General features: G+C 44.7%; 1 protein-coding gene and 1 long non-coding RNA gene across 2 annotated transcripts in view; one reads left to right on the top strand and one right to left on the bottom strand.

Moving 5' to 3' along the window:
• Positions 1-102: 102 nt before the first annotated feature.
• Positions 103-17,733, bottom strand: part of fmnl2b (formin-like 2b) — an 18,895-nt gene continuing 1,264 nt past the window's right edge. Inside the window, exons 2-28 of the mRNA XM_020658107.3 lie at positions 14,382-14,465; positions 14,071-14,151; positions 13,854-13,930; positions 13,567-13,650; positions 13,337-13,480; positions 13,137-13,263; positions 12,944-13,020; positions 11,839-11,932; positions 11,002-11,076; positions 10,699-10,809; positions 10,315-10,464; positions 10,101-10,202; positions 9,734-9,954; positions 9,321-9,424; positions 9,015-9,203; positions 8,763-8,783; positions 7,966-8,090; positions 7,682-7,881; positions 5,108-5,342; positions 4,967-5,035; positions 4,790-4,870; positions 4,442-4,571; positions 4,206-4,366; positions 4,031-4,132; positions 3,825-3,923; positions 3,612-3,735; positions 103-2,353 (exon numbers count right to left, since the gene is read on the bottom strand). Of these exons, the coding sequence (XP_020513763.3) occupies positions 2,265-2,353; positions 3,612-3,735; positions 3,825-3,923; positions 4,031-4,132; positions 4,206-4,366; positions 4,442-4,571; positions 4,790-4,870; positions 4,967-5,035; positions 5,108-5,342; positions 7,682-7,881; positions 7,966-8,090; positions 8,763-8,783; positions 9,015-9,203; positions 9,321-9,424; positions 9,734-9,954; positions 10,101-10,202; positions 10,315-10,464; positions 10,699-10,809; positions 11,002-11,076; positions 11,839-11,932; positions 12,944-13,020; positions 13,137-13,263; positions 13,337-13,480; positions 13,567-13,650; positions 13,854-13,930; positions 14,071-14,151; positions 14,382-14,465 (3,156 nt within the window). The 3' untranslated portion in view covers positions 103-2,264. The remainder of the gene's footprint in view (positions 2,354-3,611; positions 3,736-3,824; positions 3,924-4,030; positions 4,133-4,205; positions 4,367-4,441; positions 4,572-4,789; positions 4,871-4,966; positions 5,036-5,107; positions 5,343-7,681; positions 7,882-7,965; positions 8,091-8,762; positions 8,784-9,014; positions 9,204-9,320; positions 9,425-9,733; positions 9,955-10,100; positions 10,203-10,314; positions 10,465-10,698; positions 10,810-11,001; positions 11,077-11,838; positions 11,933-12,943; positions 13,021-13,136; positions 13,264-13,336; positions 13,481-13,566; positions 13,651-13,853; positions 13,931-14,070; positions 14,152-14,381; positions 14,466-17,733) is intronic.
• On the top strand, positions 10,367-15,036 carry LOC136178162 (uncharacterized). The gene is made up of 3 exons (XR_010665541.1): positions 10,367-10,506; positions 10,705-13,676; positions 14,052-15,036. It is a non-coding gene; the product is annotated as an uncharacterized lncRNA (long non-coding RNA).

The raw sequence follows: 17,733 nt of genomic DNA, 5'->3' as shown, positions 1-17,733 counted from the left end.
CTCTGAGGATTCTGGGTAATGTAGTGTTGTGTAATGTAGATGCTGTGATTCACCTGACTGTAAAAATATTTTACCTGTCTACCTTTAAAAGATGAGCCATCATCATCATCAGTGTTTTTATTTACACAAGAATCACAACAAACAAACAAACATCACAACTTCTAGAAAATGTTGCGTAGAAAACTTTGTGCTTTTTTTTTCTTTTAATTTGTAATGTTTAAGGGGGGAAGGGGATGGGGGGGGTCCATATCTGCTCGGGTCATCAAAGCGAGTCCAGGTGTCTTCTGTGCATCATGTGAGTCCAGGCAGGTCCAGGTGTGTCCTGTGAGTCCAGCTGGTCCTCCTCTGGGTCATATCGTCATCATTGAATCATGCGAGTTTTCTCTTCTTCTCTTGTTTTAAACTTGAACCTGTGCTGTAGTTCAGTCTCACCACTGCGTGCGGCAGATACAAAGAGGAAGAACATTCCAGTTTGAAGAGTCACACTGTTCTGGTTCTGAGGATGGTGAAGAGTGAGGAAGAGGAAGAGTCTAGTGACACTAAATTCTAACTAACGTAATGCTAACAATGGTTGCTAACTGGGAGGCTAACTAGAGGCTGGCTAACTTGAGACTAGCTTGGTGGCTATCTAACTAGGAGGCTAACTGGATGCTCAGCTGACAGTGTGTGGGCTCAGTAGTATAGTAGAACTCAGTAGAACTCAGTAGAACAGGATGCAGAGTAAAGAATAGAACCCGCACAAATTAACGACACAGGACTCAAACACTCTACAGACCAGAACCAGAACCAAAGACCTGCTGACCTTTGACCCTTCACGACATAAGAATGATGAATTCTGCTTGTACAGCGCCCCCAGTGGAGGAGAGCAGCAGAGACCTTGTTTATCCAGGAAAAAGGTATGTTGTCACATTTGTGTCCTCATCCTCACCAGGTGTCATAAATAAAAAAAGTGATCTCACCTGTCAAATAATTGGATTGTCTTTGAGTTTGAAACGGTCCTCAGCACAGAGGCGCTGAACATCGAAACTCTTCATGGACAAAATAGTTAAAGTGCTTGAACAACACACACCAAACACCTGCTGAGATGGACCATGTGACTCCATGTTCAGACGGACTGTTTCCTGTTTTTCTTTATTGTTCATGTGGAGCGTGCTCTCCTTAAATCCACAGAAGAAGAACAACAAAGTGTTGTCAGGTGACTCTGCTTTGATTGTTGAAATGATGTCATCAGTTCACATTGATTAATCAGAAATGTTCAAAGTGCTGATTGGTCCCATTGATTAGAAGTGGGCATGGCTGGCTGAAGAAGAGTCATCCATTTCAACGTAAGCTCTCTGAGGTGTATCCCTCTTTGTGATGTCATGTCTCTGTGATGTCATGTCTCTGTGATGTCATGTCTCGCTCTGTGATGTCATGTCTCTGTGATGTCATGTCTCTGTGATGTCATGTCTCTGTGATGTCATGTCTTTGTGATGTCATGTCTCTGTGATGTCATGTCTCTGTGATGTCATGTCTCTCTGTGATGTCATGTCTCTGTGATGTCATGTCTCTCTGTGATGTCATGTCTCTCTGTGATGTCATGTCTCTGTGATGTCATGTCTCTCTGTGATGTCATGTCTCTCTGTGATGTCATGTCTCTGTGATGTCATGTCTCTCTGTGATGTCATGTCTCTGTGATGTCATGTCTCTCTGTGATGTCATGTCTCTCTGTGATGTCATGTCTCTGTGATATCATGTCTTTGTGATGTCATGTCTCTGTGATGTCATGTCGCTCTCTGTGATGTCATGTCTCTCTCTGTGATGTCATGTCTCTGTGATGTCATGTCTCTCTCTGTGATGTCATGTCTCTGTGATGTCATGTCTCTCTGTGATGTCATGTCTCTCTCTGTGATGTCATGTCTCTGTGATGTCATGTCTCTCTGTGATGTCATGTCTCTGTGATGTCATGTCTCTCTGTGATGTCATGTCTCTCTGTGATGTCATGTCTCTGTGATGTCATGTCTCTCTGTGATGTCATGTCTCTGTGATATCATGTCTCTGTGATGTCATGTCTCTCTGTGATGTCATGTCTCTCTGTGATGTCATGTCTCTGTGATGTCATGTATCTGTGATGTCATGTCTCTCTGTGATGTCATGTCTCTCTGTGATGTCATGTCTCTCTGTGATGTCATGTCTCTGTGATGTCATGTCTCTCTGTGATGTCATGTCTCTCTGTGATGTCATGTCTCTGTGATGTCATGTCTCTCTGTGATGTCATGTCTCTCTCAGTAGTGCTCTTCGGAGTGGGCGGGGTCACAGAAGAATCTGGAGCTGCGTTTGGCCGATCGGGCCGTGAAGGGGACGGTCTTCAAAACTGCAGGGGGGAAAAAAGAGGTGAGAAACCCCCCAAATGTCAGGATATGATTGAGGTCAACCCTGTAACAGCTTTGCCTTCTGACCAATCAGATCTCTGTATCACACCTGCTGTTCAGAAGACTAGCTTTTGATCGTGATTGGTCAGATCCTGCAGACTCCACCCCTTTTTATGTGAGCACTCACAGGAACTAACATTCATACTAATAGTACTAATAGAGTATGTCGTTTCTGACAGTCTGATGATGACTGTGTTACCTGTGATGATGAAGGTGTTACCTGTGATGATGATGATGAAGGTGTTACCTGTGGTGATGATGATGATGATGACTGTGTTACCTGTGATGATGATGATGAAGGTGTTACCTGTGGTGATGATGAAGGTGTTACCTGTGGTGATGATGAAGGTGTTACCTGTGATGATGATGAAGGTGTTACCTGTGGTGATGATGAAGGTGTTACCTGTGGTGATGATGATGATGATGACTGTGTTACCTGTGATGATGATGATGATGAAGGTGTTACCTGTGGTGATGATGAAGGTGTTACCTGTGATGATGATGAAGGTGTTACCTGTGGTGATGATGAAGGTGTGGTGATGATGATGATGATGACTGTGTTACCTGTGATGATAATGATGATGAAGGTGTTACCTGTGGTGATGATGATGATGATGGTGTTACCTGTGATGATGATGATGATGATGAAGGTGTTACCTGTGATGATGAAGGTGTTACCTGTGATGATGAAGGTGTTACCTGTGATGATGGTGTTACCTGTGATGATGAAGGTGTTACCTGTGATGATGAAGGTGTTACCTGTGATGAAGATCTTACCTGTGATGATGATGTTACCTGTGATGATGATGTTACCTGTGATGATGAAGATCTTACCTGTGATGATGTTACCTGTGATGATGAAGGTGTTACCTGTGATGATGATGTTACCTGTGATGATGAAGATCTTACCTGTGATGATGTTACCTGTGATGATGAAGGTGTTACCTGTGATGATGATGTTACCTGTGATGATGAAGATGTTACCTGTGATGATGATGTTACCTGTGATGATGAAGGTGTTACCTGTGATGATGATGTTACCTGTGATGATGATGATGTTACCTGTGATGATGAAGGTGTTACCTGTGATGATGATGTTACCTGTGATGATGATGATAATGATGATGATGAAGGTGTTACCTGTGATGATGATGTTACCTGTGATGATGATGATGATAATGATGATGATGAAGGTGTTACCTGTGATGATGTCCTCGATGGCGCCATCCTTTCCCTCGTAAACATGGCGGCTGTCTTTTCCTTGCCGTCGTCTCAGCTCAGTGATCAGCTCCTGCTGTTGTCTCCTCCCCCTGTGAGAGGGAGACTGAGGGAGGACGGACAGGGTTTAACCTTTGACCTTTAGAAATCATTATGGTTACTTAACCTTTAACTGAGGTGAGGTCACAGACTCACCTTTGTCTCCGCCTCTTCCTCCTGCTGCTCCTCCTGCTCCAGTTTCTCCAACAACATCTGCTCCTGACGCCGCCTCTGCTCGTTCTCCTCCTCGGCTGCCTGCACACGTGTCAACACAAAGAAACATGCAGATCACCTCCACTCTTCTTCAAGTCATGACTTCACTTCATGCTGAAAAGAGGCGGAGCCTGAAAACGTTGACTCACCCTGTAGGCTTTAATGAAGCGAACAAAGATGGGGAAGAAGACCGAGGGAGGCATCGTCTTTGAACTCTCTCCAAAAAACTTCACCACGTCTTCAAATGCATCCTAGGGTTAGGGTTAAAAGAGAAAGTCACTTTTTACAGTGTGCTCAAGGTGACCTCATTCCTAAGTGACTTACCTGTGCGATGCGTGCGTCCTCCTGCAGCTTGCCCAGTCTTGATTCGTTCCTGCTGATGAAGTCTTTAAGCGTGGCGTTGTGTTGGACGCTAAACTCTCTCCAGGTGAGTTCCATGCCGCGTTGCAGCTCCTTCACATCACACAGCACGTTCTCCAGACTCACTGCACACAGGTAAGACACCAAAGTGAGTCACAACGTGGGATGTTTGCAGTGCTGTGATTGGAGGACTGACTCACCTGCAGCAGCTTTGTCAACATAGTGCAGCTCGTTGTAGAACAGCGACACAGTCGGATATTTCTCTCTCACCACGTTAGAGATGTAGTGAAGCAGAGTCTGAGTCCTATCTGTGGACTTAGTGTCTAACAGCTTGACACACACACACACACACACACACACACACACACACACACACACACACACACACACACACACACACACACTTCATTGTCCTTTCTTTTTACCTCTCAACATTTATAAACTGTAATAAAAAGGTAAAGAGCCATTTTTAGCGGTTTAAAAAAAAAAGTGTGCGTGCGTGCGTGCGTGCGTGCGTGCGTGCGTGCGTGCGTGCGTGTGTTAGTTACCAGGTCTAAACTCTGCAGCTTGAATCCGTATACAGCTCCTCTCTTACTGCTGTTCATGTAGTTCCCCAGAGCTAAGATGATCTACACCAGAGACAGGTTAAAGACATTGATGATCAGATATGATTGAAACTCTGGATTATCAGGAGGATTTGTTTGTAAACCCCGACCCTGACTGACCTCCAGGATCTTCTTGAGCTTCTGAGACGATTTAATGGAAACTGAAGCAGCGATGATGGCGTGAAGTTGCTGTGAAGGACACAGAAGAGTTAGGTCACATCCTTCTCTCTACCTGTCTGTCTTTTTACCTGTCTGTCTTACCGGCGTTAACATCTGGACGTTGTCAGTGAAGTTGCCCATGAAGTTCATGATGGACATTCGCTGGTTGAGTCTTTCGATGCGGCTGAACTGCATCATGAAGCGGTCTTCGTCACTCAGAGCCTCCACAGGTTTTCTGTCCCTCTCGTATTGCCGTAGAAGTTTGACCTCGGCCTCCGTCGGCAGGAAACGCATCAGACACTCTACAAAGTCCACTCGGACTGTCCTCAGGTCGAACCTGCAGAAACACAAACCAGAACCTTACTTCCTGTCTCAGACTCACCTGCTGCTGGACTCACCGTGATTAACCTGTACTGGTCCTGTTCTGAACTGGAATGTATCAAGGTTCTAATGGGCTGGACTTCATTGGGAAATGATCACCTGACACCTGTGGTTACTGTTACTGACTCTGGTCTGACTCTGGTCTGACTCTGGCCTGACTCTGGCCTGACTCTGGTCTGACTCTGGCCTGACTCTGGCCTGACTCTGGCCTGACTCTGGCCTGACTCTGGTCTGACTCTGGTCTGACTCTGGTCTGATTGTTATTGGTCTGACTCTGGTCTGACTCTGGTCTGACTCTGGTCTGACTCTGGTCTGATTGTTATTGGTCTGACTCTGGCCTGACTCTGGCCTGACTCTGGCCTGACTCTGGCCTGACTCTGGTCTGACTCTGGCCTGACTCTGGCCTGACTCTGGTCTGACTCTGGCCTGACTCTGGCCTGACTCTGGTCTGACTCTGGTCTGATTGTTATTGGTCTGACTCTGGTCTGACTCTGGTCTGACTCTGGTCTGACTCTGGTCTGATTGTTATTGGTCTGACTCTGGTCTGACTCTGGTCTGACTCTGGCCTGACTCTGGCCTGACTCTGGCCTGACTCTGGCCTGACTCTGGTCTGACTCTGGCCTGACTCTGGCCTGACTCTGGTCTGACTCTGGCCTGACTCTGGCCTGACTCTGGTCTGACTCTGGCCTGACTCTGGCCTGACTCTGGTCTGACTCTGGTCTGATTGTTATTGGTCTGACTCTGGTCTGACTCTGGTCTGATTGTTACTGGTCTGACTCTGGACTGACTCTGGCCTGACTCTGGTCTGACTATGGTCTGATTGTTACTGGTCTGACTCTGGTCTGACTCTGGTCTGACTATGGTCTGATTGTTACTGGTCTGACTCTGGTCTGACTCTGGTCTGACTCTGGTCTGATTGTTAATGGTCTGACTCTGGCCTGACTCTGGCCGGACTCTGGTCTGACTATGGTCTGATTGTTACTGGTCTGACTATGGTCTGACTCTGGTCTGATTGTTAATGGTCTGACTCTGGCCTGACTCTGGCCTGACTCTGGCCTGACTCTGGTCTGACTCTGGTCTGACTCTGGCTGGACTCTGGTCTGACTCTGGTCTGATTGTTACTGGTCTGACTCTGGCCTGACTCTGGCCTGACTCTGGTCTGACTCTGGTCTGACTCTGGTCTGATTGTTATTGGTCTGACTCTGGCCTGACTCTGGCCTGACTCTGGTCTGACTCTGGCCTGACTCTGGCCTGACTCTGGTCTGACTCTGGTCTGATTGTTACTGGTCTGACTCTGGCCTGACTCTGGTCTGATTGTTAATGGTCTGACTCTGGCCTGACTCTGGCCTGACTCTGGCCTGACTCTGGTCTGACTCTGGCTGGACTCTGGTCTGACTCTGGTCTGATTGTTATTGGTCTGACTCTGGCCTGACTCTGGCCTGACTCTGGTCTGACTCTGGCCTGACTCTGGCCTGACTCTGGTCTGACTATGGTCTGATTGTTACTGGTCTGACTCTGGCCTGACTCTGGCCTGACTCTGGTCTGACTCTGGTCTGATTGTTACTGGTCTGACTCTGGCCTGACTCTGGCCTGACTCTGGTCTGACTCTGGTCTGACTCTGGTCTGATTGTTATTGGTCTGACTCTGGCCTGACTCTGGCCTGACTCTGGTCTGACTCTGGTCTGATTGTTATTGGTCTGACTCTGGCCTGACTCTGGCCTGACTCTGGTCTGACTCTGGTCTGACTCTGGCCTGATTGTTATTGGTCTGACTCTGGCCTGACTCTGGTCTGACTCTGGTCTGACTCTGGTCTGATTGTTATTGGTCTGACTCTGGCCTGACTCTGGTCTGACTCTGGCCTGACTCTGGTCTGACTCTGGTCTGATTGTTATTGGTCTGACTCTGGCCTGACTCTGGCCTGACTCTGGTCTGACTCTGGTCTGACTCTGGCCTGACTCTGGCCTGACTCTGGTCTGACTCTGGTCTGACTCTGGTCTGACTCTGGCCTGACTCTGGTCTGACTCTGGCCTGACTCTGGCCTGACTCTGGTCTGACTCTGGTCTGACTCTGGCCTGACTCTGGTCTGACTCTGGCCTGACTCTGGTCTGACTCTGGTCTGACTCTGGCTGGACTCTGGTCTGACTCTGGTCTGACTCTGGCCTGACTCTGGTCTGACTCTGGTCTGACTCTGGCCTGATTGTTATTGGTCTGACTCTGGCCTGACTCTGGTCTGACTCTGGCCTGACTCTGGCCTGACTCTGGTCTGAGTGTTTCTGGGGTTTCTGGTGGACCTACGTGTGGATGGCCCGACAGATGATCTCTGGTCCCTGGCCAGCCTTCCGTAGGGTGATGGCGAGGTTTTTGGCTCGGTTCGCTTCCAGCAGAGAAATGGAAGCCACTTTCTGTGGAAGTTTCTGTCGGGACAGAGTCAGGTCCAGTGCCGGACCCTGAGCCTTTGTCTTAAACAGCTCCTCAAAACCCTCCACGTCCAGGTCCTGACAGACAGGTAGGTTAGAGACACACAGGTAAGCAGACAAACAGATGAGAGACAGACAGGTGGTTTAAAGTGAGTCTTGTACCTGCAGGATGGCCTCGTCGTCAATGTCGTTGAAAACTGTCCCGTTGATCTGACTCGGCTTCAGAGCGACCCAGTTCAGAACCGGCAACCGGAACTTTGTCTGGATCGGCTTCTTTATCTTCACCGCTGCTCGACAGAGACACACAGGTGAGCAGACAGACAGGTGAACAGACACACAGGTGAGCAGACAGACAGGTGAACAGACACACAGGTGAACAGACACACAGGTGAGCAGACAGACAGGTGAACAGACACACAGGTGAACAGACACACAGGTGAGCAGACAGACAGGTGAACAGACAGACAGGTGAACAGACAGACAGGTGAACAGACACACAGGTGAGCAGACAGACAGGTGAACAGACACACAGGTGAACAGACACACAGGTGAGCAGACAGACAGGTGAACAGACACACAGGTGAGCAGACAGACAGGTGAACAGACACACAGGTGAACAGGAAAATATCATCGGACTGATAAGAACAATTAAAAAATTGACTGATCAGGTCGTTCTTTGAGAGAGACAGGAAGATGGCGACGATAATTAGATGATGATGGTGATGAAGAAAAATGTGTGCTTATGATGATGATGATGATGGTGGTGATAGATGGTGATGATGATGGTGATAGTGATGATGATGATGGTGATGGTGATGAAGAAAAATGTGTGCTTATGATGATGATGATGATGGTGGTGATAGATGGTGATGATGATGGTGATAGTGATGATGATAGTGATGATGAAGATGGTGATCGTGATGATGATGATAGTGATGATGAAGGATTTGTACACGTACAGAATAACTTGAGTGGTCCCTCTGTTAGCACAAAGAGAGAAGGAAAAAACAGTTAAGAGCAGCTCTTTAAAGTTTCATCCCACATCACCATGACAACAGAGTAGGAGATTCTGATTGGCTGTGATGTGACACACACCTGGGTGTTTTTTATGCTTTTATTTATTATTGTTAATTAATCTTTTTTTGTCTCTGTAGGTCTCATATTTCCTACAGCTCCTAAACGCAGCATTCAAACAACTTGTTTGATCTCACCTGCGAGTCCTGAGTTAAAGATGACCGTTGGTGACCCCCCAGTACCCGGAAGAGGGGGGGCCACAGGGGGAGGAGGGGGTGGCATGGGGATGTTGGAGGAGAGCTCACTGGTCCGACAGGGGGGAGGAGGGGGAGGAGGGGGAGGAGGAGGAGCAGGGGGGGGTAATGCTGGGTATGACCCGATAGACACTTCAAAAAACAAGAAGAAGAGGGGAAACAGGCTGTAATTACTTAATAAGGTTTTTTTTCTGGAAGTTTAGGATCAAATATTGACAGCAGCATCTGATTGGTTGAGCTGAAACTCACCAGTGCCTGGCATTGGGGGTGGAGGAGGGGGAGGGGGTGGTGCTGGCATCCCTGGAGCTCCGCCTATGCCTGTTCCAAGGCTGTGATAGGCTACTGTCTCAGGACTGTTGGAACCAATCAGGTAATCAATCAACACATCAGTGACTCATGAGTTACTGAAATAACCCTCCATCTTGTTTACTCGTATTTTAAATTATGAATTAAGAAGCTTTTAATAAAAAGAAGACTGCAACCAATCAAACACAAAATGTACACAAAAAGAAGACTGTGTGGATTTGGTAATCTGAGAACATTTAATGTGTTTTTGTTTGTTGTGTTGTTTCTTTAGTTGCAAATCTAATGCTAATGCTCCATCTAGTCTTTGAGAGTGACTTTTTGCTGCTGAGCAGGTACTGTATACTGATGTGTCTCACCTGGGGGACAGGTTAGGGCAGGGTGGAGGGGAGGGGGAGGCGGAGTCACCCACTCCCCCGTCCCCCTCCCCTCTTTGTGGTTGAGGAGCCCCAGGTCCTCCCGCCTGCTGCGCCTCCTGAGCCTGACGCTCCAGACGACTCTGACGCCGGATCGTCTGGTCCTTCTCCCGAACCATTCGCCGCAAGGTGTGCACCTGAGAGTTGGCACTGGCGTACACATCCTGCAAAAGAGAGGACATGAAAGGTAAGACAAAATGTAGCACTTAAAGAGACCTCACAACATCTCAGCAAATATGCCTTTTCATTATTTATGTCCACATAAATAGTATTTGACTCCATGTGTTGTTTCCATAGTAACCCAACCAACCCTGACGTGGTCCAGCTCCTTGTTGGTTTGCATCAGCTGTTTCTCCAGTTCCACAATCTTCAGCATCGCTTCATTCTCCACGTCAAGGAGGCGCTCTGACATCTGGAGACGGAGAGAGAAAGACAGGTCATTAAAGCAGATAGACACCTGTCTGTCTGCTGTCCTACTGTGTACCCATCTGTATAATAACTGTGTGTGTACCTGTCTGTCTTACCGTGCTCAGATTCTCCTCCAGTTCCTCCACTCGTTCTAAAGCCGCCGTCTTTGTTTCTGCGTCCTCCAGCAGCGTACCCACGTCAAACACGTTGTCCAGGTACGCCTGAATCTGCACCTGCAGCCTGTCGCTCTCTGTGTGCTTCAACCTCTGCAGAGAGACAGAGAGACAGGTTTACACTGGGACAGGCAGGTAGGTTGAATTGTGTTTGTCAATATGAGATCATGTTATAAAATGTTTACATAAGAATAATATAATTTAATATATTTTTTAATTTTATTTAGTGAAATGTATTAGAATTGAATTTAAATGTTATAATAGTTCAAACTTGAATGAGTAATATAAATGTTTTGCAGCAGGTCATGTGATGATGTCATTGCTTGCCTCCAGGTGTTCGTCCAGGTTCAGTTTGGTGAAGTCGTACTGCAGGTGGACTCTGAAGTTCATGTCCTCCACTGAGTGAACCACGATGTTAATGAACTGCATACAGGCCACCTAGAGATTGTTACCATGGCAACAACACACACTTAAACAGCTTGTCAATCACCTACTGAAGATGGCACTGCAATGAAGCTTTGATCATAGGTGAGTCATGTGCAGGTAAAAGCTCTTTGATCTGTAATCCATAGCCGGAAAAAAAAGTATAAATTACAATAATTATAGTGATTACTCGAGTGAAAAAAATACCAGAAAGTCGATGTTGTCATCCTCGTTCTTAAAGTGTTCCATCAACTTCTCAAAACGCATCGACTCTGAACACACCTGCAACAAATCAATCCATCTGTCAATTTATCCATCAATCAATCAATCAATCAATCAATCAATCAATCAATCAATCAATCAATCAATCAATCAATCAATCAATCAATCTATCTGTCACTCAATCAATCAGTCAATCAATCAATCTGTCACTCAATCAATCTGTCAATTTATCCATCAATCAATCAGTCAATCAATCAATCTATCTATTTGTCAATCAATCAATCTGTCAATCAATCAATCTGTCACTCAATCAATCAGTCAATCAATCAATCTGTCACTCAATCAATCTGTCAGTCAATCTGTCACTCAATCAATCAGTCAGTCAATCAATCAATCTATCTATCTGTCAATCAATCAATCAATCTGTCAATCAATCAGTCAGTCAATCAATCAATCTATTTGTCAATCAATCAATCTGTCAATCAATCTGTCAATCAATCAATCTATCTATTTGTCAATCAATCAATCTGTCAATCAATCTGTCAATCAATCTGTCAATCAATCAGTCAGTCAGTCAATCAATCTATCTATTTGTCAATCAATCAATCTGTCAATCAATCTGTCAATCAATCTGTCAATCAATCAGTCAGTCAGTCAATCAATCTATCTATTTGTCAATCAATCAATCTGTCAATCAATCAATCAATCAATCAATCAATCAATCAGCCAATCAATCAATCAATATGTCAATCAATATGTCAATCAATCTGTCAATCAATTGTGTGTGTGTGTGTGTGTGTGTGTGTGTGTGTGTGTGTTTACAGTCTTAAAGTTGTCAAATGCCGACAGGATGATCTCGTGTCCTCCTCTGACCAAACACACCGCCGCCAACAACTCCAACACCAGAGCCTTCGTCCTGAGGACAGACAGACAGACAGACGGACGGACAGACAGACAGACAGACAGACACACAGACAGACAGACAGACAGACGGACAAACGGACAGACACACAGACAGACACACAGACAGACACACAGACAGACACACAGACAGACAGACGGACGGACGGACAAACGGACAGACACACACACAGACAGACAGACAGACGGACGGACAGACAGACAGACAGACACACGGACGGACGGACGGACGGACAGACGCACAGACAGACAGACAGACACACAGACAGACAGACAGACACAGTTTGTTTAGTAGTGTATCCACTTGTGTAGTTTGTCGTTTTCGGCTGGTTTAAGAAGTAATTTGTGATTTAATATTAAAATGTTTTAACAGTGTTTCCCCTAACATTATATGATAATGATTATAATTATATTGTGTTATTGTGTTTACTGTAGTTTGTGTAGCTGTAGTTTGTGTTGTGTTAACTGTAGTTTGTGTTGTGTTAACTGTAGTTTGTGTAACTGTAGTTTGTGTTGTTGTGTTGACTGTAGTTTGTGTAGCTGTAGTTTGTGTTGTTGTGTTGACTGTAGTTTGTGTAGCCGTAGTTTGTGTTGTTGTGTTGACTGTAGTTTGTGTAGCTGTAGTTTGTGTTGTGTTAACTGTAGTTTGTGTAGCTGTAGTTTGTGTTGTTGTGTTAACTGTAGTTTGTGTTGTTGTGTTGACTGTAGTTTGTGTAGCTGTAGTTTGTGTTGTGTTAACTGTAGTTTGTGTAGCTGTAGTTTGTGTTGTTGTGTTGACTGTAGTTTGTGTAGCTGTAGTTTGTGTTGTGTTAACTGTAGTTTGTGTAGCTGTAGTTTGTGTTGTTGTGTTAACTGTAGTTTGTGTAGCTGTAGTTTGTGTTGTGTTAACTGTAGTTTGTGTAGCTGTAGTTTGTGTTGTTGTGTTGACTGTAGTTTGTGTAGCTGTAGTTTGTGTTGTTGTGTTAACTGTAGTTTGTGTAGCTGTAGTTTGTGTTGTCGAACTGACCTGGGGTTCCTGTTGTTGAGGCTGAGGGCGATTTCGTTGACAGCATGTGGATGTGACATCACCATGTTGAATCCATACTGAGGAAGAACAAAGGCAGATCAAATCTAAACGCTTCAAATAACGTCATCATAGCGTGGGTTACTGTTAGACAAATGATATTTGTGTGTGTGTGATAATGGATCAAGTGTGTTACCTGGTAGTTCATAATGGCCCTCAGACACATAACACAAACATGAACATCGTCTTTCTTACAGACGAGTCGTGAATTCTTCAGAGTTCGACGACTTGGCAGAGTGTTGGATCGAGTCACCAGAGTGGAACTACAAACACAGAAACAAAATGACACTGTGGACTTTAAGCAGCTGAATGTTTCTCTTTTATTCCCTGTGTTACCTGATAGAGTGTCGAGCAGCTCTGGGCACAGATGAGGAGGGGGAGGGGAGGCTGCAGTCACCATGGAGATCCTCTATGGACCGACTCCAGGGAGAGTCGATGGACGAGACATCCCCTCGGTCCTCCGACTGCTCACCATCAAACCTGAACACACAAACAGGTCAACACTGAGACTCTATATGACATGGGTTTAGGATGACTAAATAACGTGTGTGTGTGTGTTGACTTACGTAACAGCGTACTGAGCAAAGGACAAGTACTCAACAAGAACATCGAGACCTCGATTCTCCTCATTCAAAAACTCTCTGACCCACCTACAGAGAGAGAGAGAGAGACACAGGTAAAGTCAGTCCAGTACCTACATGCTACATCGTTGATTCCAGTTGATATTGTATTGTTTATGGAACATTCATGCCAATAAAGCTTTCTGAATTTGATTGACTAGAGAGAGAGAAATACAGTTAATCAGACATAGAAACAGAGAGTGAGAGAGACAGTTGGTCAGATAGACAGGTACCCGATATGGTTTGTGCGTAGAGAAATTTCGAGCTCTCTGAGCATCTGAGTCGACTCCTGAACTCTTCTTCTGAACTTCTGCAAACAGACAGGGAGGCAGAGAGACCAATAATAGTTTTTTAAAAGTTGTAAAAACTGAAACGTATGATATGACTGACATCATTGCTGTTGTTGCTAACCCTAACCATACAATCTACAGACTACATTTCCCAGCTCACCTTGCGTGTGACTGCTGGGTCCAGGAAGCCTCTCAGTTTTTGGATGTAGGTGTGTGGAGGGTTCTTCACCTGAAACCTCTCCTGCATCAAACACACGTTACGACATGAAGACATGAAGATGGTCAAAGCTTCAGGTAAAGATGACTCACATTTTCATTTTTCAATTTCATATGAAAAATAGACATAAAGATTTATAGAATGAAAAGTAATTTTAGGGCTAAAATGAAATAATTTCTTATCAGCCGAGTGACTTGATAGAAGTAAAGTCTTTGTCCTGGACTTCAGGGTTAAGAAAACAGTTAACTTTATACCTGATCACAGATCAGCTCCCACTTCTTCTCGTTGTCATAGGAACGAAGCAGACGCACCTTGTCAGGTGGCAGGTTCATGGAATTCTGAAAAAATAGCATTTCATCATAAATCTGTAAAACCAACAACCTGCAACTAGAACAACCAACAACCTGTAACCAGAACAATCTGCAACTAGAACAACCAGAACTACCAACAACCTGCAACCAGAACAATCTGCAACTAGAACAACCAACAACCTGTAACCAGAACAATCTGCAACTAGAACAACCAGAACTACCAACAACCTGCAACCAGAACAATCTGCAACTAGAACAACCAACAACCTGTAACCAGAACAATCTGCAACTAGAACAACCAACAACCTCTAACTAGAACAACCAACAACCTGCAACTAGAACAATCTGCAACTAGAACAACCTCCAACTAGAAGAACCAACAACCTGTAACTAGAACAACCAACAACCTCCAACTAGAACAACCAACAACCTGCAACTAGAAGAACCAACAACCTGTAACTAGAACAATCTGCAACTAGAACAACCAACAACCTCCAACTAGAACAACCAACAACCTGTAACTAGAACAACCAACAACCTCCAACTAGAAGAACCAACAACCTGTAACTAGAACAATCTGCAACTAGAAGAACCAACAACCTGCAACTAGAACAACCAACAACCTGCAACTAGAACAACCAACAACCTCCAACTAGAAGAACCAACAACCTGCAACTAGAACAACCAACAACCTCCAACTAGAAGAACCAACAACCTGTAACTAGAACAACCAACAACCTCCAACTAGAAGAACCAACAACCTGCAACTATAACAACCAACAACCTGCAACTAGAACAACCAACAACCTCCAACTAGAAGAACCAACAACCTGTAACTAGAACAACCTGTAACTATAACAACCAACAACCTGCAACTAGAACAACCAACAACCTCCAACTAGAAGAACCAACAACCTGTAACTAGAACAACCTGTAACTAGAACAACCTCCAACTAGAAGAACCAACAACCTGTAACTAGAACAACCTGTAACTATAACAACCAACAACCTGCAACTAGAACAACCAACAACCTCCAACTAGAAGAACCAACAACCTGTAACTAGAACAATCTGCAACTAGAACAACCAACAATCTGCAACTAGAACAACCAACAATCTGCAACTAGAAGAACCAACAACCTGTAACTAGAACAACCAACAACCTCCAACTAGAACAACCAACAACCTGCAACTAGAAGAACCAACAACCTGTAACTAGAACAACCTCCAACTAGAAGAACCAACAATCTGCAACTAGAACAACCAACAACCTCCAACTAGAAGAACCAACAACCTGTAACTAGAACAACCTGTAACTATAACAACCAACAACCTGCAACTAGAACAACCAACAACCTCCAACTAGAAGAACCAACAACCTGTAACTAGAACAACCTGTAACTAGAACAACCTCCAACTAGAAGAACCAACAACCTGTAACTAGAACAACCTGTAACTATAACAACCAACAACCTGCAACTAGAACAACCAACAACCTCCAACTAGAAGAACCAACAACCTGTAACTAGAACAATCTGCAACTAGAACAACCAACAATCTGCAACTAGAACAACCAACAATCTGCAACTAGAAGAACCAACAACCTGTAACTAGAACAACCAACAACCTCCAACTAGAACAACCAACAACCTGCAACTAGAAGAACCAACAACCTGTAACTAGAACAACCTCCAACTATAACAACCAACAACCTGCAACTAGAACAACCAACAACCTCCAACTAGAAGAACCAACAACCTGTAACTAGAACAACCTGTAACTAGAACAACCTCCAACTAGAAGAACCAACAACCTGTAACTAGAACAACCTGTAACTATAACAACCAACAACCTGCAACTAGAACAACCAACAACCTCCAACTAGAAGAACCAACAACCTGTAACTAGAACAATCTGCAACTAGAACAACCAACAATCTGCAACTAGAACAACCAACAATCTGCAACTAGAAGAACCAACAACCTGTAACTAGAACAACCAACAACCTCCAACTAGAACAACCAACAACCTGCAACTAGAAGAACCAACAACCTGTAACTAGAACAACCTCCAACTAGAAGAACCAACAATCTGCAACTAGAACAACCAACAACCTCCAACTAGAAGAACCAACAACCTGTAACTAGAACAACCTGTAACTATAACAACCAACAACCTGCAACTAGAACAACCAACAACCTCCAACTAGAAGAACCAACAACCTGTAACTAGAACAACCTGTAACTAGAACAACCTCCAACTAGAAGAACCAACAACCTGTAACTAGAACAACCTGTAACTATAACAACCAACAACCTGCAACTAGAACAACCAACAACCTCCAACTAGAAGAACCAACAACCTGTAACTAGAACAATCTGCAACTAGAACAACCAACAATCTGCAACTAGAACAACCAACAATCTGCAACTAGAAGAACCAACAACCTGTAACTAGAACAACCAACAACCTCCAACTAGAACAACCAACAACCTGCAACTAGAAGAACCAACAACCTGTAACTAGAACAACCTCCAACTAGAAGAACCAACAATCTGCAACTAGAACAACCAACAACCTCCAACTAGAAGAACCAACAACCTGTAACTAGAACAATCTGCAACTAGAAGAACCAACAACCTGCAACTAGAACAACCAACAACCTGCAACTAGAACAACCAACAACCTCCAACTAGAAGAACCAACAACCTGCAACTAGAACAACCAACAACCTCCAACTAGAAGAACCAACAACCTGTAACTAGAACAACCAACAACCTCCAACTAGAAGAACCAACAACCTGCAACTAGAACAACCAACAACCTCCAACTAGAAGAACCAACAACCTCCAACTAGAAGAACCAACAACCTGCAACTATAACAACCAACAACCTGCAACTAGAACAACCAACAACCTGCAACTAGAAGAACCAACAACCTGTAACTAGAACAACCTGTAACTAGAACAACCAACAACCTGCAACTATAACAACCAACAACCTGTAACTAGAACAACCAACAACCTCCAACTAGAAGAACCAACAACCTGTAACTAGAACAATCTGCAACTAGAAGAACCAACAACCTGCAACTAGAACAACCAACAACCTGCAACTAGAACAACCAACAACCTCCAACTAGAAGAACCAACAACCTGCAACTAGAACAACCAACAACCTCCAACTAGAAGAACCAACAACCTGTAACTAGAACAACCAACAACCTCCAACTAGAAGAACCAACAACCTGCAACTATAACAACCAACAACCTGCAACTAGAACAACCAACAACCT

The sequence above is a fragment of the Labrus bergylta genome, chromosome 24, assembly GCF_963930695.1.
Source record: "Labrus bergylta chromosome 24, fLabBer1.1, whole genome shotgun sequence".
NCBI lineage: Eukaryota > Metazoa > Chordata > Actinopteri > Labriformes > Labridae > Labrus > Labrus bergylta.
Note: the sequence above shows the minus strand (reverse complement) of the source record. Positions and strands in the feature narration are given on the sequence as shown.